Below are 25,034 nucleotides of genomic sequence, written 5' to 3'. Positions count from 1 at the left end.
ACAGTGGGTCCAGTGGTATGTGTGCCTGTTTGTGTGTGTTTGTGCGTGCGTTTGAGGGGGGGCACACACAGCCTCTGGAATGCCTATGTGTGTGTGGTAGTGCTTGGGGCAATGTGTGGTGTCAGAAGTGTGCATAAAAGGAACACAACATGTTATATGCATATGTGTCTGCAGATGTACTAGATGCACATGTGCAAACACAAACCATTAACACGTGCAAATTATGCAGGATCATGAATGGCTGAGCGGTCTAGGGGTAAAGGCGTTCAGAGTGGGCATTGTGTTATCGCACACTTGATTTGAAAGGGGCTTTTATTGTGAAGTGCACTCTTACTGTGCTGTCATTGTTAAAAGCCACTGATAATCGGCCATTCTGATTTTTAAAGAGGTTGAATTTTATGTAAAAAGCTTTAATTGACATGGCTTTAATACTACTACTTATCCAGGCATTAGTATAAACGAAAAAATTCAGTGGCATGTGGGACTCTTGATTTAATACATAAATTAAGTGACTACTGCCATTTGAAAACACTTTGCTTTTGTTTAATGAGTGCACACAGGTTGCAAAAATCTTCAATTTGTATTTTTTGCATTTGATATGAACAAAAGTTTGCCTACATTGTGGTATGCAACACTGTGAGACTCAAAGATTGAACATTTACACTGCACATACTGCATTTATAGTGAATCAGTGACTCAAATACCAATTCAAGATGTTAACATTTATGTTATGACTCATGATGAAACCCTTGAAATGCTTCGCAGTAACCAGCCAATATGTCTCTATCACTAAATAAATAAATAAAAAGAAAATCTAGAAATATAAACTTTAGCTCTCCTGTTTGATCCTTCAAAGGTGTGTGGACTTATTCCATAATTAATGTAAAACAGTGACCTCCTGTGGTTGCTCAACATAATGTGTGTTTTTCAGCTAAGCCTGTTGTGATTGTTTAGTGCATAAATTCACTTAGATCAAATAATATATGCCCTGGTAATATTTTAGGGGTCATAGATTCCTTTCAATTTTCAAATACCTCCCTCCCCTCCAGTTTTGGATCTAGTTAAGCAATATGGAGAAAGCCATTTTTTTTGACGTTTTTTTTCTCATGTTTTCAGCACGCCAACTGCAGTGCAATTACCCTCTGCGTATCTAATTAAATCATGCAATAAGTCAGCGTCTCCCCTCTTTGAACAATAAATTTCCACAGACTGCTGTTTTTTTAACTGATTTAATAATTGAATTGAAAAACAGCATTCTTTTCCAAACCAGGTCTTGATTGAGGCTGTTGTACATTACAAAGACTGCTCCTTTTAAAGTAACCATTGATCCAGTCGCAGCAGAAGACAGGTGGAAGATCAGTTTCATTACTTTTACATCTTAGCCCACACAGTGACACTGTAGACCATGCAGCTCTTATTAACAGCCTCAAGTTCAGGACAGGCATGAAGGTCGCAGCACTTAATTGGTTCAGCTGATTTAACAGTATTTTCTGTCACAATCGGGACTGCCACTTCTTCCTCAACATGCCCTGTGTCGCTTTTCTAGGTTAAAGAATTCATTTTGTAAATAATCCATAACTACATTAGGTTACATACTGTCGATGCACAGATGCAGCTGAGTCAAAGGACTCTAGAGAGAACAGCATAGCGGCTGTTTGTAAGAAATTGAGAGATTTAAAAGTTGCAAGCTGTCTCACTACTCTATTTTCTCATTGTCTGAAGAAGTAATTTCTACTTTATTGTCCTGGTGTCTGGCAGGTTGCAATGCTTACAAAAAATCAGTGTTTTCATATCTTATAGTTGTTCAAATAGTATCTGAATTACCTATTGATTTCTCTTGAATTAGAATCTGATCAGGGCCTATAGCTACTGTAACAAGTATTAATTCTCTATGAGGCAGTCAAGAGCATGGTGTTTCTAATACGAATACTAATTTCTGGTATTAACATTATTGCTACCAAAAGATACATACCTGTCTGTAAACATTACAGGTATTTTTATAATTTTTTTGTTATTGTTGCTGCTTTCAAATATTTATGGAGGATTAAGCCTTAACTGGGTTTATTTTCTTTAGTGATGTACTTTTTTGTTTGCTAGAACATCCACCACCCTGTGTTCCTAGACACACATTTTTCATGATTTTGCTGGAGTGGCGCAAATAGCATGGAAACAAACATATAATCTAACCAGCTGATACACAGAGTTAATGCAGAGTTAATGCACAGTGCCAGGAAGATGTATTATTACACATCACCATGTGGTGTACCTGCATAATAATCTGTTTGAGGAGCCAAAATGAGGCTAGCTGGACGTTTGGAGAGGGATATTTATCCTGACAAGAGGAGGCGTGAGGTAGAGTTCTGCCATTACTGAAATGGGCAGACTGGACATGTTACCAGCTTAAAGCATAATTGTTCTACCAGTTTCAAACAACCTGATACTGCTAAAATTCTATTACGTGTGTGCTAAATGCAAGTTCATATGTGCCTGTGTACAAGCATGTGTTAGCATGTCTGCATGATGTGTGTGTGTGTGTAAGTGGCTGCTGATTTACAAGTGGCTCTGCAAATTCTATTGCAATGCTGTGGTACAGAAAGTTTCCATCTCTACCTCATTATCGTGTCAGACCGATTTTTGCATCTGGTGCACATGTTGAACATGACACCAAATGTACAGGCTTATTTTGCCTGTGCAGGATTATAAGGCTTACACCTCTTGCTTACTGGAAAGTGGATGTGGCACAACCTGCAGTAACAACCAGACAACCTAATACCCTGTTATTAAATGTGGCCTTGAAAATGCCCTTTAAAGCTGACAGTCCTAGTATTACAGAATTTGAGACTCAGCTGTAATGTCAGCTTATGAGCTGACGCGTCAGGCAAAGTTTTTCGATTGCTTTTAGCTGAATTCCAAAAATGGGCTAATCTCGAGTTTGGTAATGGGTTGACGTGAAACTGTTTATCAAGTATTTACTTTTGATAAAACTAATTATGATCAGAAACTCTCTCTGAGTCCAAGCACATAACAATCAAAAGTGTTGAAGAAAGGGCAGCTTCTCAACCAATTTCCCTTCCATTGTTTTTTGCTTCACATCCCATGAGAATAATGTACCACTCAAAATTTGAAAAAGATGGACTTGTGGTATCCATGGCAACGACATTGCTACCCATAAAACTCAATATTTTTCATGTCCAGATGTGTGACATGAATACACAGAGACCACTTCACTTCAGCAAATACGACATCAAATTCCATACATTTGATGAAGACTAACTCTAACTGCAATCACTTCTTCCTGGAGCTTAATCCTTACTCTAATTGAATTTATTTAACTTTAAACCAAGTCTTCCTCCTATAATTGCATGATTTATATTACTGTGACTTGCTTTTTGTCTACCTAAGAGAAGCAGGTGTCACAATGTGACTATGTAAGCAGATTTATGCTCCCACAACATGAGTTACACAAGTACAACTCACACTAAAATATACACATCCCTCATTTTTTTTTCTTAGTCATAAAACTTTTTTCCCCACTCTACCTCTGAAGAGCTCTGCTAAGTGAACAGCAGTCTCACTGGAATCTATCACAACTGACATTGTTCATAGAAACAGCTGGGCGTTCTCATTAGAGCATCTACTTGACGGATGAGTTGATGGCTTTTAATCCATAATGCCTTAAAGTGTTATAACTCAGTGTAGAGAATATTCTTATGCATCCAATCAAATGGGATACAATTGCAGAAATATTTTTATTTCATTAATATGTAACAGGACAGGCAATCTGTTCTTGTGAAAGTAAACTTTCTTCAGAGGTAAACATCATTACTGCTGGACCATTTCAGGGTTCGTTGCAATTCGTTGCTCAATTTCATATCAACATTTCCACATGCCTCCTGAAATTGCTGACGGTATGTATCTAATAGAAAATTAATATCAAAACATAGAGATCTTTTCTTCCCTGCGTCCCCTGGAAGGAAAACTTCATTTCTGTGATGAATCCAATTTCTTCATCACACACCTCTTTTCTGCATAAGAAAGAAAATCAAAATCCATTAGAATAACAAACACACAGGCTGAGGCTTCAGTCTGACTGTTGGGTTTTGGAAGGTGAACAGCATTTACTAGACTTAGATGAACAGTTTCAATGGGATTTTCTATAAAGTATTCCTTTACATGTCACTGTACAAAGTCATTTTGAGTAGATGATGAGTCTAGATGAAAAATTAAGTCATCGCCAGAGGTAATACAACTCATCCGGAGGGAGGCATGATGAACATCAACCTTAAATTTAATGGAAACAGTTAGAAGACAAATCAGGGAATCAGTAAAGTCAGAATAATACATAGTCTGGGGACCTACTGAATTCCACAGCAGCCTATCAATTATTAGTAGAGCTATTTCAGCCTGGATTGATGTAGTGAACTGATTTTAACATGCAACTGGCACAGTTAAAATGCATTTAAAACAATTTACATTTTTTTTATTTTACTTACATTTATGAAGGACAAACCTCCAATAATGCTTACAGTATTAATGCATAACTGTGTTTATACTGAAGCACATCAAATATTGTAGAGATGCAATCATGTACCCAAGCAAAAATGAAGACAAAGTAGACAACTGCTGTGCAGCCGACAATCCATCCTACTATCAGAAGAACAGGAAAGAGTTTGTAGGATGAAGCTTGTGGAGCCGCAACTGAAAGACAAATATAGAAACACTAACAATGTGTTGGGGGCTGTGTGGAAAGATTTATTGAATTCAACTCTGCATCATCCTATATCTCAGTGATCTGGGTGGAACGTGGGTTTCTTACCTCTCTTGGTCATGGCACCTGTCTCTTCTCTAATCTGTTTGCTGTGATGGGTGCAACGCCAGGCTCCGTGCTGTGAGAAGTTGACGTCGGCATCCGGCGGGGCAGAGTGAAACGAATCGGGTGGACTTAGAATAAAATTCATCCTTAGCCCTTCTTCGGTCCCATCTAACTCTCGCCTTTTCTCCTCTACTCAACATTCACAAAAAGCATTACATTACTGACAGAAACTTAAACGTTTGCCTTATTTTTCAAAGGTAAGACCAATCCTGTCACATCCTTTTCTCTATGGAACAAGTCCCAGCTGTGCTGAGCCCTGGGCTTCTCTGCTTGTTTCCCCCAGGAGAAGCTGCTGCAGCTGAGGCCAGCTACTGTGTCTCCTGAGGGGTTTCTGTGTCTTCAGGAGGGTCAATACTTTGGGTCGATACTGCAGTTACGAAAAAGAAAATGCATTTTAGTGAACAGTTCAAACCAGTTCAGCTGAATTGAGGTGCAGCTGTCTTGTCCTATGTGGATTTTGACCCTGTCTCTGTTTGACGAAGGCCTTGTCTGCTTGTCTGTGGCGGTTATAGGTGGAATCTTAGTGGAAACGATGCACATGATAGTTTGTGCTTAATAAGAATGATGGCAGTCTTAGATCTGTAAGATAAATATGAAACTGGTTGATGAGCAGCTGGCTGTAGAAAACAACTAGCCCACTCTGTCCAGAGATAACAACTTCTTGCTGCTAAATTAACATGTTATATCACTTTATTTAATAGAAAACTCAGTGTCCATGTACAAATGCTCCTCTGAAAGTTACCTAGCAATCAACAATAGCATCTGAAAAGCTGTTTCTACACTTTTAATTTACTTGCTGACTTATTGTCATTTTACAAGTTTGAGAGGAATTGGGATGCAGATTTTGCTTTGTTCAGAAGAGGAGAGGAGGAGAAGATGAGCAGAGCAGTAATTGCTAGAGATCTTTTACGAACTAACAAAAGATGAAGGAGAAGAGCGGAGGGTGAGAGAGATCAGGTGGTCTAGAGAGCGGAGAGCGCAGGAAGAATGAGTGGAAAAGGAAGAAAGACAGAAAAGAGGAGGACTCTCATGGTGTAATTGGACGAACACTTGCAACTGACAGCGTCTGCTCCTGAAAATGACAGCTCTCTTTTCCTCCCTCTAACCCCTCTCATTGTTAAGAGGCCTCTCTAATCTGTTCCCTCTGCTAATTGTCCATCCACACAAGCACCTTCACATGCCAACATATAGCCCTGCATCTGTATGCTGATATCTGAGATGTATGAGTTCAAGCTGTTTGCATTAATTCACTCAAGAATGTGGCTGTAGATGAAACTTGCTCACTTGTTTTATATGATCTCAAATGACCTCTCATATTAAGATAAAAGGAATTACAGTTGCATCGTGTTTTTTTGAAACTGCTCTCCAAGGCGATCAAAATGGACACACCTAGGTTTTACTCCATTACTGTATTAACTCCAAATTACTGTATCCTGTATTCTCTCCCTTCGGTAACAATTTCTCTCCTGCTCAGCCACAAACAGATTTTCCTCCCTTGTGGCGGAGATTCATTAGAAGCGTATTTTTTCCCCCTTCCTTCCTTTGGTGTGGCAAGAAATGACCTCCAACCACCACTTCTGCTCAAAATAAATCTCCATCCCTATTACCGAGTTAAGGTATGCTTTGTGGTTTGAGCATAAAATAGAATATAGCGCTTCATTTGTGTTTTTTTTTAAAGCTCCCAGTTTCATTTATTGCTTTTATCTGGATGCACTGATGTGCTCATGTCTTGTGTGTTTCCTAATCAGTGCTGTTCATATTTTGTACATTTTTTTGGGATTTTCCCCTGCTGGGTTCCTGTCTTCCAAATGATGCATATCTTGTGCTTAGCTCTTCTGCTGCTTTGCTGGCATGATCGAGAGGCTTTATAAAAGGGAGGCCTGCCAGCTGATGGTGAAGTCTGTTACAGGTAGTGCTTATCAGGGAGGAGATGGAGTGATGGGTGGCCTGTTCCTTGTTTATGTGAAAGTACTGCAGTCTGAGCTGGAATGTTGAAGAGAGAAAATGAATGCTTCCTGTGAAATTACAGATTTTTAATAGCTAAATATTTTCTTATCTTGAACATTAACCGCACAAAGCTCCTGTTTTTGTATGTCTTGATTTATGATTTCCATTTTTCAACCGTTTTTACCCATGGCTTAGGGCTCTGATCTTTGCAGTGGAGGAAATTAACAATAACCCAGACCTCCTGTTCAACTTCACCCATGGCTATCTGGCAGCTGATGCTTTCCTAGCAGAGTGTACCACTTTGTTATCAGTCATAACCATGGTAATTCAGAATGTAGATCTTTGCCTGCAGTGCCGGTTATTGTTGCTGATGCTCAGTCTTCAGCTTCCATTGTTGTTGCAAACACCCTTGGGGTGCTTGATATACTCGTCAGGGGGATAACTGATGTGTTGCAAACATAATGATGATTCATGTGTGTGTTGGTTTTGCTGCAAAATATTTCTAATACTGTGTTACAGCACCATATGTGTCTTTCTTACATATTTGTTTTTTTTTAAGCTCCACAGTCTGCAGCCTCACAGGAAGCAGCTTGTGTGTTTGGATATCTGCATTCAGTTTTCAAGTTATATCTGTGGTCATGTGGGTGTCCTCTGGCTGCTCTTGTTTCCTTTCAAAACAAAGGCATGAAGTCCTTTATATTAAGATAACCATTGCATTTGACAAAAATGTTGGCCTCAAAAATGATGTTTCTCTCTCTGGTACAAGTCATATGGTGTATAGTATCATGTTTGTAACTCAGCTTGTGAGACTACATCCAATTTTTCATGCTCACTGTCTTTTTAACTGCCTGTTTCGTTGTGTCTGTCTTTTAACCATTCAGTCTCCTGTGTGTGTTTGAGCAATAGTATGAGGTACCTGCTGTTCTTTCACACAACCCCATCAGTGCTGTGCAAGAATGGACCATAACTGAATTGTTGCACCTGATTGGATGGACTTGGGTTGGACTGTTGTCTGCAGATGATGATTTTGGCAGATTTGAGATTCAGATGTTTATGGATGCACTCAGGGGAACTGAATTGTGTGCTGTCTACCATGAAATAGTTCCAAAACCTTCTTACCACCTGCAGATCTCTTTTTTTTATTCCAAAGACATCCAAAGATGAAAAAGCAAAGGATTGCTAAAGTCATCCAGAAATCCAGTTTTCCAGCGTTGTTGTGACATTTCTTACTGATTCAGATGCAGCAAAGGTCATTTAATTACTACAGCTTTAAGCTTTCATTTAATTCATCCATCCATTCTCTATACACCGCTTTATCCTCACTAGGGTCGTGGGGGGTGCTGGAGCCTATCCAAGTTGACTCAGGCGAAGGCAGGGGACACCCTGGACAGGTTGCCACATATAGGTTGCTACATATACAGACAAACAATCACACTCACATTCACACTTTAGAGTAACCAGTTAACCTCAGCATATTTTTGGACTGTGGGAGGAACCCGGAGTACCCGGAGAAAACCCACGCATGCACAGGGAGAACATGCAAACTCCATGCAGAAAGATCCCAGGCCCAGGCCGGGATTTGAACCGGGGATCTTCTTGCTGCAAGGCGAAATTGCGAACCACTACGCAACTGTGCAGCCCTCCATTCAGATACACAAATATTATGAAGATTAGATGCACCCACTCAGGTACAGAATATACCTCTGCTTCTTGTCTCTTAGTCAGGCTTTGTATGAGGAAGCAGAATGTAAGAGATAAGCAGTGAGTTTCTGAATTTCTCATGAGACTTGGCTGAGTGTGGAACTGTTTCAGGTCATATTCCCTCCTTGGCTGGGACTGTAGGATTTGCTCTGCGGACAGCTGATATCCCAAAACTGGGAAGCCTTTCTAGTTTGCATTCATCTCTGACTGAGTTCATGCAACTCTGATCCTTTCATGACGGAAGTCTGGGAAACACTGTTTCTGATATTTTGTTCAAGCTCAGAAGTCATAGGAGAACAAAATTAATGGGAAAAAAAACTAATTTGAATGATAGCTCACAGTTTTAAAAAACGATTTAATTTGCAGTATCTGTGTATTTATTATAAATTAACGTTTTTTTCTTGCTTTGATATTCTCTGCATTGAGTTGCCTCAAAAGACTGGAGAAAGAGTTTGTACAGAGTCAAGTAATAATCACTTTGAATATATACCATTTGTTTATGCTCATGTAATAAAAGATATGCTGACCCGTGAACCTGGAAAACATTCATTCATGCGAGGTCAGTGTCTTGAGGTCCAGAGGCTGGAGCCTGAACAAGTGAGCGAAGCACTATAATCTTTAGAAGCTCCAGATGTTATCAGTTTCAGAAGTGATTTGCAACTATATTTTCTCTCTTAGCTAGCCCAAGGCCTGCAAGAAGTGAACTTTACAACAATTTTGAAGCAATGGATGATTTTTGTTGAGAAAGGTGATCCACATACCCCACATGTTCTCAACTGGCTTAAGACAGCTCAAGAAACAATAGAGATTTGTTGATATTTGACATTTCATGCCCTCTTAAGGGTCAGAGAGTCCGTTTCACATTGACATGATGTAGCAGCACTAATAAAGTGAGTATATTTGCAGATTTTTTTCATCTTATGTCTATCTATGAAGTGCAAATGTGCCTGCTTCTGAGTTATCAGTGCTGTATATGATATACTATATTTGTATCCTGAGACTCTTGTCCTACAAGGACAGTTGTGCAGAATTGGAGACAAATATGCTAATACCAATAAAAATTACAAACAAAAGGTTCATTATATTGATTTTTTTGTTTGACAAAACCATATTTATAACTGAACAATACCTCTTATTCGCCTGCATGTAAATGTGATGGTAAGTAATGTGTTTAAATTTTTCTGGACATCCTGTCCATTTGATGAATTAAATTTCAATTCTATTCTAATTTCATTCCTTCAAGTAATGAAATTAAGATTAAAGTGGAATGTGCACATGCTTCTAAAACCAGAAGTAAAACTTAGACCAAATTTAAACCACTTCAAACTCTTAATGCTCCACAGTGATCATTATAAATATTAAATATTAAGGGCTTTAAAAAAGTTAATATAAAAAGACTTTCAACCTCTAATCTTGCAAATTAGGTAGGCAGGTATTAGGAAGGGAGTATTAGTCTGCACAGTGACTGTATTTGTAGTTTCTTTGCAAGAATAAGAATAATTTGGTGGAAATGAATAAATTAAATTTAGATCGTCAAAATCTCCAATCCTGGCAGGTTTTGCCTCTTTTTTCTACATTTTCCAAGTCATAGTGTGTTATTAATTAGCAAAAGTGTAAATACATTTGTTGTCTTCCTCTTGTGCACACTCTAGCATTGTCTTTGTCTTTTCATAGGTTTTACGGGAGTGTATTTGGTGTCCTGTGCACGTCCTCATCCAACCTAATCCACACAATTTGCATTCTGCTGCAGGTGGATTTCCTTTCTTACAGTGACACCACAGGATTCATCCTCTCCATTGGCGCAGCTGTTGGAGCAGCCCTGGCATCTGCCACATTCACCATGTTCCTGTACTAATGATGCACACCTTATGTAGCATCACCCCAGATGTTGCTAAATCAAATTTTGGATGGAGTTACGTTGTAGTTTCATCATGCTAAGGGAGTAATTGCAGAATGTTATTGCAGCTCCCTCATCCATTAACTTCTCACATCTCCTTTCCTCAAAATCCTTCCTCTGCTTTGAGGTGTCAGCCAACTCAGAGGTGAGGTCCATGCTTTTGCTGTCACTCAGGTTTGTGCTTCTTTTTTGCACTGGCTTTCATTGGTCAGCATGTGGTCTGGTCCTGTGCTGAGGCATACGATGTCTGGAATCAGCTGTGTGTCATGTGTCTCCTACCTGCTGAGCTGCACTGTGGTGGTCCTGGTGGTTTTTCATTCTACACTGTCACGGGAGAACTTCATATATTGTGTTGGTTCTGCTCAGCAAAAGTCGGACGTCTTCATTTGCACCTTGGAGAAGGTGATTCTGTGTTTAACACAGCAGGTATACACTGTTTTACTTTTGTAAGGATCCATGTGTTAAATTCTACTTTTTATACCACAAGGTTCATTTAGATGCAGTCTTGTTGTGAAGGCCTTGAAGACTGCAAACTGCTTTCTGTTACTGTCTGCTTCAGTCATTTCCTTGGTATTTTAAACACTTCCCCCTTTTCCAAGGTGCTGATCTGTGTGCTATTACTGACCCTGGCTCCTCCTCAGCCTGCAGAAAAAGACTTCATGGACAACTGGGAAACGAAGATGATTCCTGGTCCTGCTGGCCTGTGTCTGCTTCTTCCTGGCCTTTGTAGCAAGGAAACTTTCTGATAACTTTAATGATGCCACATTCACTTCAGTATGCTGATCTGCTGCACAGTTTGGGTGGCCTTTGTTCCAGCCTGCATTTGCTCTCCTGGGAAGTAAACAGACCTTTGCCATCCTGCCTTGAAATCATGGCTTTTTGTTCTGTTTCCTCACAGTGAAGTGTTGTTATTATTCTGCATAAAACACTTAAAAAACACCTGATAGCCAGATAGCAGGAAACGTGATCAATAGGGAAGTACCCACTTTTGAGAGCTGCATGATGTCTACCATGACAAATGCAACAATAAAACAGTCAAAACTAATAAAACCAAACAAATACTCTCAGAATGAATTCACACAAATAGTGTAACTAGCACACAAACACCTCTTTGAGCAGTGGCTATAAAAGACCCCCTTAAAATGAAGCTTCATTCAAATGACACAATGCCACAGATGACAAGAGAAAGATGAGGACGGGCTGTTGGCTTGTTGGATGCTGGCATGTCAGTCAGGGCCAGAGCCAGGCACTTTGATGTCCTTAACTCCACCATCTGTCGTCCAAGAAATAGTTTCAGACAGCATGTTATGACAGACAATGTGCCACATGATGCTTTGGATGGACATGTCCAACAACATGTCCACCAACTTTGCCAAGTCCTTCAGAAAGAGTGGAACAACATTCTACCAGCCAGCATCAAAGACCTCAGTAACTCCACAGATGAGCGATTCATTCCTGACTCGTGCTTTCTGGTCTATGACCCCACTCTGAACCTGCCCATTATCATTATTATTAACATAGTGCATATTTGGTTGCTTCATGATGTCCATTTTGTAGAGATGTTGTGTGTCATAACAACAACTGTTTATTCCTCTATAATAAAAAAGATTGGATAAAAAAATATATTACATTTACATTCATTGTTCCTTAAATTTAAACATTGTCATTTTTCTTTAATCCTTGTGTAATGACCTGCAAAATGCATATAGTTAAAAGAAATGCGTTTTACAATATGAATGAGTATAATTGGTGAGAACTACGTTGCTCATGATTCTTTTATTGTATAATATTTTGTTTACTCAGCCATGTATTTTCAAGGTGTTTGAGTGATGTATTGTAAGCCAATAAGGTTTTCGGTAAAGCTGCGCTCTTAGCCAATCAGGGCTCATTTTGTTCGTGAGTGGGAAAAACAGGAAGAAGAGAAAAACGCCGCGACTACTTACGAGCTACGTTGGCAGAAGAGTACAGCAGAAGACTGGCAGAGAAAATCAAGTTTAATGTCGAGGTGATTAAAAGTTGTAGACCTGCATACTTTTGAAGTATTGGCACAACTATTATTTAGCAGATTTCTGTCTGATGAAACCTGTAGTTTAGCATCTCACTCTACTGAAGTTCAAAGTGAAGTGCAGGTAGGCTAGCCGCAGTTATTTTTTTATTATTTTTTTACTAGCTTAAAAAAGTGTAGAAGTGGACTCAAACGTGGACATTTAAGCAGTTATTGCTATCAGAGACAATCAGTTATCAACACCAGCTGACACTTTCACTGAGGAGGATTGGAAGAGCTGAGGACTTCGCTGGAGAACCATGCATGCTAATTAGCCTGTTGCTACTGCTGCCATGAGGGACCCCGCCGCTGAACTTGCGGACACAGGGGCGACGCTGTTGCATCTCGCTTGCTGCTGCTGCTGCTTCACCGTCAACTCTTTAGACCTGCTTTGCATCTTGGATTCGTGAGTAAGAGGAACCTTTTTCTCTTACTTATTCTTTCTCTCATATTAATGGATCGAAGGAGCGTTTGTTTTTATTTGCGCACCAACTAAAGGCTCCACCAAAAAAAATTGAAAACTGTTTAAACTGTGACTGTTCACCACACATAAGTGCTACTGGACACAGAATCAATTTTAGGCATTTAGAGCATTGCATTTTTTTCATGAGGGTATTGGTACTGATACCGCTGCTATTTTTAAACACCGGCAGTATACGGCATTACCATAATCCCACGGTAATTACCTAGAGGCAGGTGAGGCCGTGCCCCATCTGCCTCCCCTGACTGCACGTCACTGACCTCAGAATATTTTTGGACTGTGGGAGGAAGCCGGAGTACCCGGAGAAAACCCACGCATGCACAGGGAGAACATGCAAACTCCATGCAGAAAGATCCCAGGCTCAGGTCGGGACTCGAACCAGGGATCTTCTTGCTGCAAGGCGAAAGTGCTAACCACTACTCCACTGTGCAGCCCAAGCCAAACATGGTAGTACCAAATTGCTAGCTGGTTGAGGTAGGAATCATCTTTCTACCCCGCCAGGTGACCGTGTATTCATCTGTTCCTGTGTCAGGAACCATCATCAGACCTCCAAGGACCTTAAAAATGAGTGGGCACTGTGGAGAAATATCGAAACAGACTTCTTAAAGCTGGTCTGCAGTCACACGGCACGGATAAAGCCCTTCATCAATGAAAGGAAAACCTGGTAACTCTTTGCTGGGGATCACAAGGATTGGATTGTTGATGATTGGACTACGGTTCTCTTCAGTGATGAATCCAATTTTTAGTTGATGCCTTCTCCAGCCAACTTATCGGTTAGGAGGAAGCCTGGAGATGCCAACAAACCAGACTGTCTTGCCTCTACAGCAAAAACATGGGGATGGATCTGTCACAATCTGGGGTTGTTTCATTATGGGTGGAACAGGGCAAATGCAAGTGTGTGAAGGGTGAATGACTCAGGTCATGTGCAGGGCTACTCTTGAAAACACCCTTCTTCCATCAGCAGGGCTGTACAATGCGAGCGCTTCACTCACATATGCGCCTAAAAGTAGATCGGTACGAGTAGAAAAAATAAAAAGGGAGCACGCGTGCGAGTACGCATTTTGCTCCTAAAATAAATCCACACAAATTGGATCAAACTAAAAGTCATAGCCTACACCTTCTTCTTCAACAACTTTTTTTCCATATCGGCACGCTACAAAACGTAATTATGCGCTAACGTCTGAGCCACACAAGGTCCCCTCACGACAGTCACCTCGGTAACGTCAACTACGCCATTTCTGTCGATTGGATCAGTGTTGCCAACTTAGCGACTTTCTTGCTAAATCTAGCGACTTTTCAAAGCGTCCTAGTGACTTTTTTTGTCAAAAGCGACTAGCGACAAATCTAGCGACTTTTTCTGCCGTTTTGGAGACTGACAGGAAAACTCGGATCATTCTGCAGTTACTGTCCTCAACAAGCAGCAGGTGCTGCTGTGAGCTCCTGCCCATCCCAAAGCACAGGCTGTCAGTCCAGTAACCCAGCAGCAGTCCCAGTGTCTGATTAGAGGAGACGCACACATAGATATGAAGACGCACATCACTCCGCGGCCAGACGCCGATGAATCGCGCATGTGCAAAGTCACTACAGATCCCATCCAGACAAGATCTTGGTCAGTCAAAACTTCAAGAACAAGTCCTACAGTGGCCTGTGGGAGACCATGCTGACCAAGGAGCCATACAGGGTGGATTACAAGGTAAGTCAACAGTGCTGGGTTTGTAGACTGCCCCCTAGTGGTGTAGTCTATGTGATACTCAGGCATACCCAGTAAACCTACTGAAAATGCTGAAATATTTCAGTACCCAGTACAACAAAACTATCTAGCTATAGTCTATGTGATACAAGTATGAACAGTTCACCCACCTGAAAAGCAACAAAACAGACCACACCACTGCTGCTCTCCTATTATTTTGGTGGTTATAGATGAGATAAGTAAGGCCTATCTTTATTCTCGCTAGAACATACTGCAGTTGGTGCAGCTGATGATGGTGCTGCCCATTTCAGCTGCCCAGTGCGAGAGGGGCTTCTCTGCGCAGAACTGCATAAAGGGCTCCAAAAGCAGCAGCTTTGCAGTCTCCACCGCCGAAGACCTCATGAGGATCAGTTTGGAGGGGCCATGTCTTGAGGACTTTGATCCAAGTCCTGCTGTGGACCGCTGGATGAACTCAGCCAAGCGTGCCAGGCGACTTGAATACAAAAAGATGTGGGACAGGGATGTTCTCTGTGTTAAATAACTGAGCCTACTGCTTGGCTTGTTGTGTGAATGTTAATAATAAAATTGTGCGATTCATAGTGAAAATTCATAGCGCTCCTAAATTTTTTTCTGTGCTCCTAATTTTTTCATTTAGGAGCACCTGTGCTCCTAGTGAAAAAGCTAAGCGTACAGCCCTGATCAGCTAAAAAAACTCTTTCCTGCCTCTAATAACTGGATTTTCCAACAAGACAACATGTCTTGCCACATGGCAAGGTCAGTTAAAGCCTGGAAAGAGAACCAGAACATTTGAACCACGATTTAGCCTGCTCAATCACCACATCTAAATCCAATTGAAAACCTGTGGAAAATCATCAAATGCAAAATGGAGAACCACAAGCTCAAAAACGATGCAAATTTGTTTGAATTTGGGAAACAGGAATGGGCTGCTGTGAGAGCAGAACAATGTCAGAAGCTGGTGGAGAGCATGCCAAGACGCATGGCTGCAGTCATCAGAAACAATGGTTCTACAATCAAGTACTATCTCCAGTATGTATCAAGAGACTAGAAAGGACAGAAAAGAAAACATGGAATGCATTAAAGCACTGGTTTTGGCAGTACAATGCCATAGCTACTGATGTAAGAACTTAAGTGATTTGATTATGATCAAGAAAACCATGGAAAATGGCTAGATGTCAGCGCTTAAATTAAACTCTTTTGAGCTATTTTTTGTTATTATATTTGTCTAAACAAATATACCTTTAATTGTACCAGACATTAAAATGAAAAAGAAATTGAAGAAAACAAGAGTGGTCTAATATTTTTTTTTTACATGACTGTATGTACAAATGGAACATTTCATCATAAAATCAGCTCATGAGTTGCAGTGGTGCTTCCCCGATGACAGCCCATCATAAACATTCCCTCATCAGACAGAGAATTGTTTTCCCTCACACATAATATTCAGCATGAGAAACTCTGTACTTATTCCCATCTCTCCATTGCATTCTGTCAACACATTTCTTGTCTGTCCTCCCATTTTAGAACGCCCAAAAAAGTGAATCAGGCACCTAATTAGAATAACACTGGTGACTCACACCATACCAAAATAAGACGTCATTGCTCTTGCTCCTTCAATTTCAGAGGATTTTTTGAAACCCTCTAATCATTTGGTGCCCTATATAATGGAGGCAACCATGTGTGCTTCTGTGAATGGTGCTATTATGGCAGAGACCATTAGTTTCTGTGGCAGTTTCTATGGTGCCCATCTCCACTGTGACTCCTGCTCTCACTACATAATAGATAATAGAGAGAGAAAAAACTACCTGGAAAAAGTTGGCATCAGGAGATAGGTAAGAATGTTTAAAAAATAAAGGTCAGGATTATGGTAAAAGAAACCATTGTCATCAAAAGAAAATTGTTCCTGGATCTCTACATAAAGATTATACAAAGTCACTGATATGCACTTGCTTCTTTAAAATAGTTTTTGTCATGCACCACATCCTCTAATGCTGCTGTTGGTAACAATGGTGTATGTACAAAACAAAACTTTCACTGTAAAATGCAATGGAACTACAGCTGCACTAAACTCTTTTCCTATCCTACTGCAGCAGTTGAAGTGTATTGGTTTTACAGGGATATCCAGCTATTTGTATATCCCCAAATTATGCTAAAATTTTCATTGTGAATACCTTACCCTTTTGCCAATTTGCTCTCCTCTATTTTGCACACATTATCGTCATTTTTGAGACCTTTCACATTGTCCTACTTTATAATTTTGCTGTGTTTTTGACGGGCACCATACAAGAGATATCTGACCTCTTTTTACCTCTGCTAGTTATGTTCCCTTGAAGAGTCATAAAAATGGTGCTTGTCAGACTAAAACTGACACATAATGCTAATTGCAGCTTTTGTAATTGTGATTTGCCTCCTGAATTGCTGGTGTTAGTTGCACACACTTCAGAATTAGGTGGGAGGAAACATCTCGAGTAGCATATAATTGTCAGGCAAAAGTCACAAGCGGATTGTCAACTGTGGCAACTGAAAGACATCCAGCAGAATGTTTGTTTCACAATTCTACAGACAGCCTCCTCGAAACAGTCAATTAGCTTGACTATATCAAAACAAACCAAATATTACAGGCTTCAACACATTTACTGGGTTGCTGAGATTTAGTGTCAGCTGTTTGTGGGATTTTTTTTCTCTACACTTTTATCTTTAGCTCAATCGCTAGTGATGATTCCTTTTGTTTTCCTTCAAGATATAATCACCATTTCATATTCATGGCACAGTATTTTTTGAATTAGCTTGAATTCTGCTTAGTCATCTGGTAAACATCTGGTCTGCATTTGCATCATGAAAAGACTCACTAATGACAAGATTGATTGAAGTAACTGTGTGTAAAAAGAAGATGCTGTCATTACACACTCTCAGCAAACCTGTACCGTCCAATATTCTTTTTAAATCAACATTTTGAGGAATAGATTTCCAACAGTTTTGAGCTCTGTATTCTCCACAGGCAATTCATCTTGAAAAATATATTTTCACAGCCATGACAAAACCCCCTTTTTAAGTCCGTGCGCCTGTAATTTTATGACCCATTCATTTTATTGAGGAAATTACAGCACAGTGTTTTCTCATTCAGGCCAAATTAATTATTTAACCCTCAAATGGAGATGATCTATTCTGGTTCCCTTAATTAAATCAAGCAAATAGTGCTGTGATTTTAAAGATTATGGTTTGAAATTAATCAGACAGGCAGCACGCTATGAGGAGAAATCAATCCGCTGCCTTACACTTATTGAAATTTGCGGTGCTGCAGAGGAGGCCAGACAAGGGGTACAAATGCAAAGAGGAAGTAGAACGAAGGGTTGAAATAATTGTAAATCAAGTAATACAGAGTCAATAAAACACTTTCGACCATCTGCCACTCCCACCTCCCTGTTCCTCCCGCCTGTCCCTGATGGACGTCAGAGACACGCCATCGCTCCATCTCCCAATGTATTCCTCTGCCCAGGGAGGAACAACAGATCAATCAGTGCTGGATAATCAATGTTAGTCTGAGAGCAGCTGGGGGAGCCAGGAAAATGTCTAGCGTTTTAGTTTGTTATTATAGGGAACAGCCAGGCGTGATGTTTATATGTAAAGGCCTCTGGAGTATGAGGGTTTAATTAACCAATGACAGCTGGGATTTCTACAGAGCATACCTCAGAAACTCTGGGCCTCATCATTCTATCTCAGGTCAAATCAGCAGGAACACGTCTGCCAAATCCAGCACTGAACTGTACTTCACATTTCCACAGAGGGCGTCACAGGGGTGTCGTATACGTAGCTGGGAAGAAAATCCATTTGATTTAAAAAAGAAAAAAGCACATAGCTCTGCATACTGTATACCGTGTGATGGTGAATGATGTTGAAGTTTTGCAGGTGAAGAAGTGGGTTTGGTGCTGCTTGCTTACAAAGAGAGTGGGGATAGTGGGGAAAGTTATTTATAAGAATAAAGGTATGTGACAGCAAGGTTATGTTTTTCCTGGTGGGATATGATAAATGACCTAAGATTGTATTGACAGCACACTACTACCATCTGGTGGTAAAATTTGTCTGACACCATTTCCATGTTTTTTCCTCCACAAACATCCACACTTTGATTTTTTGTTATAATTTAATCATCTGGAAAAGTGTGTAATTGCAAAAAACATGCATCAAATGAACATGTTCTCCTAAAATTTGTCAGTAGTAGCTTTGGACATCAGGTATTTCCTAGTGTTCTTCTCTGGCTTCAGTAGGATTATGTAGCACTTTGGAGCAAAAATGCATCCCAGCAGTCCATAGCTGGAGGCCAAAATAGCAAACACCTCTGTAACTGTGGCGTACTTCCCTGGAGAGCTTATGTAGGCGGGAATGAATGCAACCCACACAGCACAAAAAATGAGCATACTGAAGGTGATAAGTCTGGCCTCGTTGAAGTTGTCCGGAAGTTTTCTCGCCAGGAAGGCCAGGAGAAGACAGAGGCAGGCCAGCAGGCCAATGTAACCCAGGACCAGAGCAAATGCTATATGTGAACCTTCGTCACACAAGAGAATCACAATAGCGCTCTCACGTGGCATCAGTTTGCGCGGAGTTGGAGGAGATACAATCAACCACACTGTACAAATGATGACCTGCATAAAAAGAAATACGTCTCATTTAAATATTACAGCAAATGCTCCATACTTATTCAAAGCATGTAAAAAAAAAAAAAAAAAGTAGAATTTTTTTTACCTGCACAAGTGTACAAAAAGAAATTATTGCCTTTTGTTGCACAGGACCAAACCATTTCATGACATTACTGCCTGGAAGTGTCGCCTTGAAGGCAATTAGCACCACTATTGTTTTCCCCAGAATGCAAGAGATGCAGAGGACAAAGGTGATGCCGAATGCTGTGTGTCGCAGCATGCAGGACCACTCAGAGGGCAGACCGACAAAGGTCAGAGAGCACAGGAAACACAGAGTCAAGGAGAAGAGCAGCAAGAAGCTCAGCTCTGAGTTGTTGGCCCTGACAATGGGGGTGGTTCTGTGACAGGAGAATATGAAGGCCACAACGCAGGTGATGAGGGAGCCAATGAGGGAAATAGCCGTCACAGTAATGCCAATGGCGTCACTAAAGGAGAGGAACTCCAGCTGTTTGGGGATGCACACAGTCCTCTCAGGGTCGGACCAGAACTCTGGCAGGCAGCGCACACACTCTATGGCATCTGAAGGGAAGACAAGACGGCTTGAGCCACAACACTGTGGCTTTTCTACTGCAACTATATAGAGTAGTAGGATTCTGAAATACAAAGTGTCCAAATGGCCTTCCCTCACCAGTCTGATTGCTAATCTCCCCAGCTGTACAAACCACACAATCATGGCAGCAGACAGGGAAGTTAGGTCTGATTGCCTTCCGGGTACCTGGGGGACAAATGTTGCTACATACTGACAAGAGAACCTAAGCAAAGGAGGAAACACAAACTACACCAGTCACATAATGAAAAACATTACTGCACAAATTGCTGCTGATAAAACACCGGTTTGAGCAGTTAAGATCCCTACTTTGGTTTGATTGCCGTTCCAAAGAATATTATGTTCCTGGATCTGAAGTTTTTGGCTTTCGGTTGTGGTTGTCTCATCAAATTTGCCAATAGTGACAAACTCCATTTCTCCATTTGGGCTCAGCTGCCAGTTAACCAGGTCATACATGGCTGCAGGGTCACCGTTCTCATCAAACTTGATTTCATCACCAAATGAGTTCACATGTGCCACCTGTTTTATGTAATGAAGAAGCTAAAGGGAAGAAAGTGCATATGATCATGATGTAATGTAATAATTTTTGATAACACAAACTGACATAGTGAAGACACGTAATGGTACCTGCCATGGCTCTATATTGTCTACATCTGGACAAGCCTGCTGAGAAAGGGGTCCTTTTCCTTTTACACAGCTTCTCATAGCTTTGAGTGCATGTGCAATGGCATACACGGCTTTGTAGACATTGTAGGAAATCCTTAGCTGTGAGACATCTGAATAGATATTTGTTATGTTCTCCAGCTCCTCTGTTCCTGAGCATGGAGGTTTATCTTCAGCATTATTTTGCTGACCTTTAGCCCGCACACCCAGGCTGCACTGAAACACCTCTTCCCAAAAGGGCACCAGGAAGGGATTCTCATGAGCATCTGGGCTTGATGGATTCAACTGAAGCAGAAAGTCTTGCAATCCAGGGATGTGTGCTCGCCGGATGGCAAATCCCATAGAACCCTGGAGGATGTGGTGGTATTTTCTGGGGGTGGAAAGGACAGCAGCTGTGCTCCAAGCCTCACTGGCCAGCCACTGTATCCCAGTGAGACCCGCTCTAAAATCAATAATTATATAAAGGGAATATTTGTAGTAACAAACAAATCACTGATATAAACTCAGTAACTCTGAATCAGTAAGGTCATAGGAAATCACAAACTTGTACTGATATTTTATCATATTTTTATTACTAATGGTTATTGGCAGATTCCAAACAAAAGTGTCATGCCTGAGTGCTTCATCAAACAACGCTGCTGCATCTTGTTCTACCGCAAACACAAGAATCACTCGAGCCCGTGAAGAGCGGATGTTAGAGACGACAGATGAAATGGCAGTTTGTGCTCGGTTCTTAGGGATGATCTCATGCAGGGCAACACAAGCACCTAATTTTCTAACCTGCAAGAGGAGGCACGTGACAACTTCATTTCATTTTCATGGTAATTTCAATAGATTACACTCTCAAAAACTACAAATTGGTAACTTTTAATGACTAAATTCCTACTCTCTGGGTGTGTGGCCCACCTCATCTGCAAAGATGTTCGCCCCACCACGACCATATGCATCATCTCCTGCAATCACACCCACCCACGTCCAGCCAAAATGCTTGACAAGTTGTATCAGTGCATCTACCTGTAGATTGAAAGGAGAGGAGATACACATAGATAAAGTTATGCTAATTTACAAATTATAACAAACTTGTTTTTGTACAGAGGTTATGGCACATTGTGAGTTGTCTATCTCCTGCCTCAAACCTGGAAGAAGTCACTGGGCATGGTCCTTAAAAAGGCAGGAAACTCCTTTTTGTCACTGAAACAGGCACAGCTGGAGAAATAGCTGACCTGGAAAAATGTGGAAATTTAATCTTAGAATGAACCACCGGAAGAAAACAATGTCCAGCGTCCCACAACAAAACATTTTTATATGAGTCAACTGGACTTAACTCACAGTACATAAAGCACTGATTCTCCCCTGTGGTAGTAACAGAACAAGTAGATAAACTATCTACACTTTGCAGCCACAGTAAGAGAGTAATAAAGAGTTGTTTAGCAGAATGTACCTGTGGCACATGGAAGACTCCCAGGAAACGAGCTACTACAAGAGACTGAGTAGAGCCTCCGTCTCCAATCACCACTGGTACAGTCTCATTACAGGTGCTTTTGCTCTGCAACTTCCCCTCAATCCCAGAACCTTTCTCACTTCCCATTAACTCCACAGCAGCCTTCAGAGCCTGATGGGGTGTACTGCATGAATCATAGATCTTATACCCCAGTGTGATGTTGGGAAGCAGTTTGCCATCTCTGTTGATCTCCTCGATGGCAAAAATCATAGTTTGCATCCAACGGAACGTTCTGAAATTAAATCTAGATGAAAGTAGAATACTTGTGTGAAGCTTGAGCAGTGAGCAGAGTTTGCAGTTGAATAATCACAATTTGTTTTGCAGGTGCAGCAGTATGAGGACTGGCTAAGAATAGCTCACCTGGTGCATTGTGTCGGAGGAGGCGTCGAGGTGAAAGACAGACTGGGCTCCACCACCATGTCATGAAGAGAGAACAGTCCCCCCAAGATGATGTCCCCTTTTTGCTCCAGCACAGGTAGTGACACAGTACCGGGAATGAATTCACATTGCAGGCTCTGGTTTTGGTGGGAGTAGTGAGGAAAAATCCACAGGAGACTCAACAGCATAAGCTTGGTTGTTCTCCATGAAACACTGGGCTCAAGAGGGCTCACCCAAAAATTGCTCATCCTTTCTTTAAAAAAAAAAAATCACCATATACACTGAATGTACATGTATTGTTAATCAAGAAATCTGTGGATGACCCATATGAACAGTAAATCCATTTAAGCTGACAAATAGCACTGAACTTATCAGGAAAAAGGAATCAAACACAATATCTATACAAATTTAAAAGTGCAGTAACAGAAGTAAGGTCAATTTAGATTGCATCATTGTTAAGATCAAGCCAATTATTTGAAAAATATCTCATCCATCTCCTATAAAGTTATTAAGAATTCAGTTTTTAAGTGCTGTATCTTCTTTGCATTAGTACTACACAGATGAACCTTCCAGCCTATACTATCACTTAAGAGCTGCTGCCCTGTGGTCTGTATTTATATCACCAGCCTTGCTATCACAGCTGTCAGATTGACAAAATTCCCCCTGGGCTTCTGATCAATGGAAAACCAACCCCAAGTTTCACAGTAAACAACAACAATAACAGGGAGCTGGAATGGGCACTTGAAGATAATGGAGAAAGACAAGAGCTGTGTCAATTTACAGTGTTACGCCTGACTAGGCCCAGATCATCCTTCAGTGATGTGAGGAGGCAGACAGTAGAATGGTGTCACCTGGGGCTGTACACAGTATCACACTACATGGAGTTACATTCCCTAACAGACACACATACAATAACACTAACACAGACAAACAGACACGTTTCCATCACTTCAGAGGACATTACATCAATTTACATTTCCTGGAACTTGCCCAACCATAACCCCTTAATTAAGGCTTTGTGGCAAAATCAAAACTTCATGAGAGATGCATACTGTGGAATTTTGCATTTTTTGAGCATTTATTAGCATATTGTATAACATTATCATCTGATGCAAAGTATGAACAACTATTTTATAGTTATTTGTTGTCAGCATTTGTAGCTTAACCAGAATTTTGTAACTTTGTTTGTAGCACTCACTAGTTTCACTAGTATCATTCCGTGGGCTAATATGTTGATATTAATGAGTCATTAGGGTGTTGTGCGTATCATTATCAAGGCAAACCTGCAGGCAGCAAAATAGAGCACCACAGATTGTGAAGCAAAGAGAATATTATACTGTATGTTGTGCTGCCTTAGGCCATATAGGCTCTTTTATTCGGTTAATATGTCCCTGTGTGACATGCAGAGGAGGAAGGACAGAAGTGTGCTAAGCTAGAGCACCCTGCTGTATTAGGATACAATAGTTTCCTTTTTCTTGTAGGTAAAGCCTTTAACAAGCTCTTAGACTCAAAGGATCGTATGGTCTCGAGGGAAAGGGCCACCTTTCTTGTTCCTAAAAACAAGCTGATTAGAAGTTCAGAATAATGAGACTGCAATTGTTATCACAGTTATCCTTGCAGGAATATGTGCGTCAGGATAATTGAAGCCCCTGAGTATTGGGTGTTGGATTTTATTCTATTAATCCCTAGAATATATAGATGAAAAGAAACACTAAAAGATAGAAAGTTGGTACAAAGTCGCATTGATGGGTGATTGAAATAATAGGTTCAGCCAACAAGAGTAGTACAGTTAGTTAAGCATAGGTTAATGTGCTAGTGCAGACTCTAAGACAATCAGAGCATGACTTAAAAGAAGCAAGAGATATGTTTATTCCACTGCAATACTTATTATTTTTGAAAAAAAATATTGTAAAGTCAGTTACATCCCTCAGTTATAGTGTCTTTTAAACATATGTATATTTAGCAACTGGCATCTAGAGTCAAAACTCTCTCCCCTCATCGATACATCTATGCTTTGATTGGTATACACAATTTCACAACAAGTTCTTAATAAATCAGCAGATGAGTCAGAAAAGGTGTATCTGCAGGTAAGTCACCTCCACGCTGAGGCCGAGGGCATGAATATGGGTGACCAAGTTCAAAGGTGATGCTTCATGGCCAGAAAAAGGCCATCAGTACCTGTGATTGTAAAAGAAATTAAACCTAAGGCAAATACTATATTCCATCTCCGTGGTTATTGAGGAGGCTATCGAACAGAAGGTGTCCTTTAGTAGTTGGTGGACTCTGGGGACTTTTGAAACAGTAGACAGGTATCTGGAAGCCAGAGGGACTGCAGCGTCTGTGGCTACAGAAGCAAAGACTATGGACTGTCCCTGTGGAGTGAGAGACCACACTGGTGATTGGCAGCAGCTATTACGATATCACAATGTTCAGCCTGCCAAGGAAAACGTCAGTCAGGGTGCTGGAAAAGGAGACTCGATTCTGGTTGTGGGGCAGTGTACAAGTAGTTTACCCTTGCAGGGATACTGGACGAGTCATGGGAGCTTGACTATCGCATTTACATGTGTTCTGTAGGTCAGGACTTTGTCTTGTGTTGGAGT

The 25,034-nt window shown here is 40.8% G+C and overlaps 1 protein-coding gene across 1 annotated transcript; it reads right to left on the bottom strand.

Moving 5' to 3' along the window:
* Positions 1 to 18,850: 18,850 nt before the first annotated feature.
* Positions 18,851 to 22,490, bottom strand: LOC110955964 (extracellular calcium-sensing receptor-like). Its single transcript, XM_051958057.1, has 10 exons — positions 22,417 to 22,490; positions 21,997 to 22,300; positions 21,692 to 21,778; positions 21,462 to 21,569; positions 21,169 to 21,335; positions 20,520 to 20,997; positions 20,202 to 20,432; positions 19,974 to 20,097; positions 19,392 to 19,864; positions 18,851 to 19,291 (listed from the first exon to the last, which is right to left on the bottom strand). Exons 1-10 carry the CDS (start codon positions 22,473 to 22,475, stop codon positions 18,851 to 18,853), a joined length of 2,472 nt encoding a protein of 823 aa, XP_051814017.1. The 5' UTR covers positions 22,476 to 22,490.
* Positions 22,491 to 25,034: the final 2,544 nt, after the last annotated feature.

This window comes from Acanthochromis polyacanthus, chromosome 13 (genome assembly GCF_021347895.1).
Source record: "Acanthochromis polyacanthus isolate Apoly-LR-REF ecotype Palm Island chromosome 13, KAUST_Apoly_ChrSc, whole genome shotgun sequence".
In the NCBI taxonomy this organism is placed as follows: Eukaryota; Metazoa; Chordata; class Actinopteri; family Pomacentridae; genus Acanthochromis; species Acanthochromis polyacanthus.
The sequence above is the reverse complement of the archived record's forward strand: the minus strand, read 5'-3'. Positions and strand labels throughout refer to the sequence as shown.

Bases quoted from the DNA above. Each gene is read 5' to 3' on its own strand.
- LOC110955964 (XM_051958057.1), bottom strand. From the start codon at position 22,475: ATGGTGGTGGAGCCCAGTCTGTCTTTCACCTCGACGCCTCCTCCGACA. The intron at 21,336-21,461 runs GTGGGCCACACA...CTCCTCTTGCAG, and splicing joins CGAACATCTTTGCAGATGAG to GTTAGAAAATTAGGTGCTTG. The intron at 20,433-20,519 runs GTACCATTACGT...TCTTCCCTTTAG, and splicing joins ACAATATAGAGCCATGGCAG to CTTCTTCATTACATAAAACA.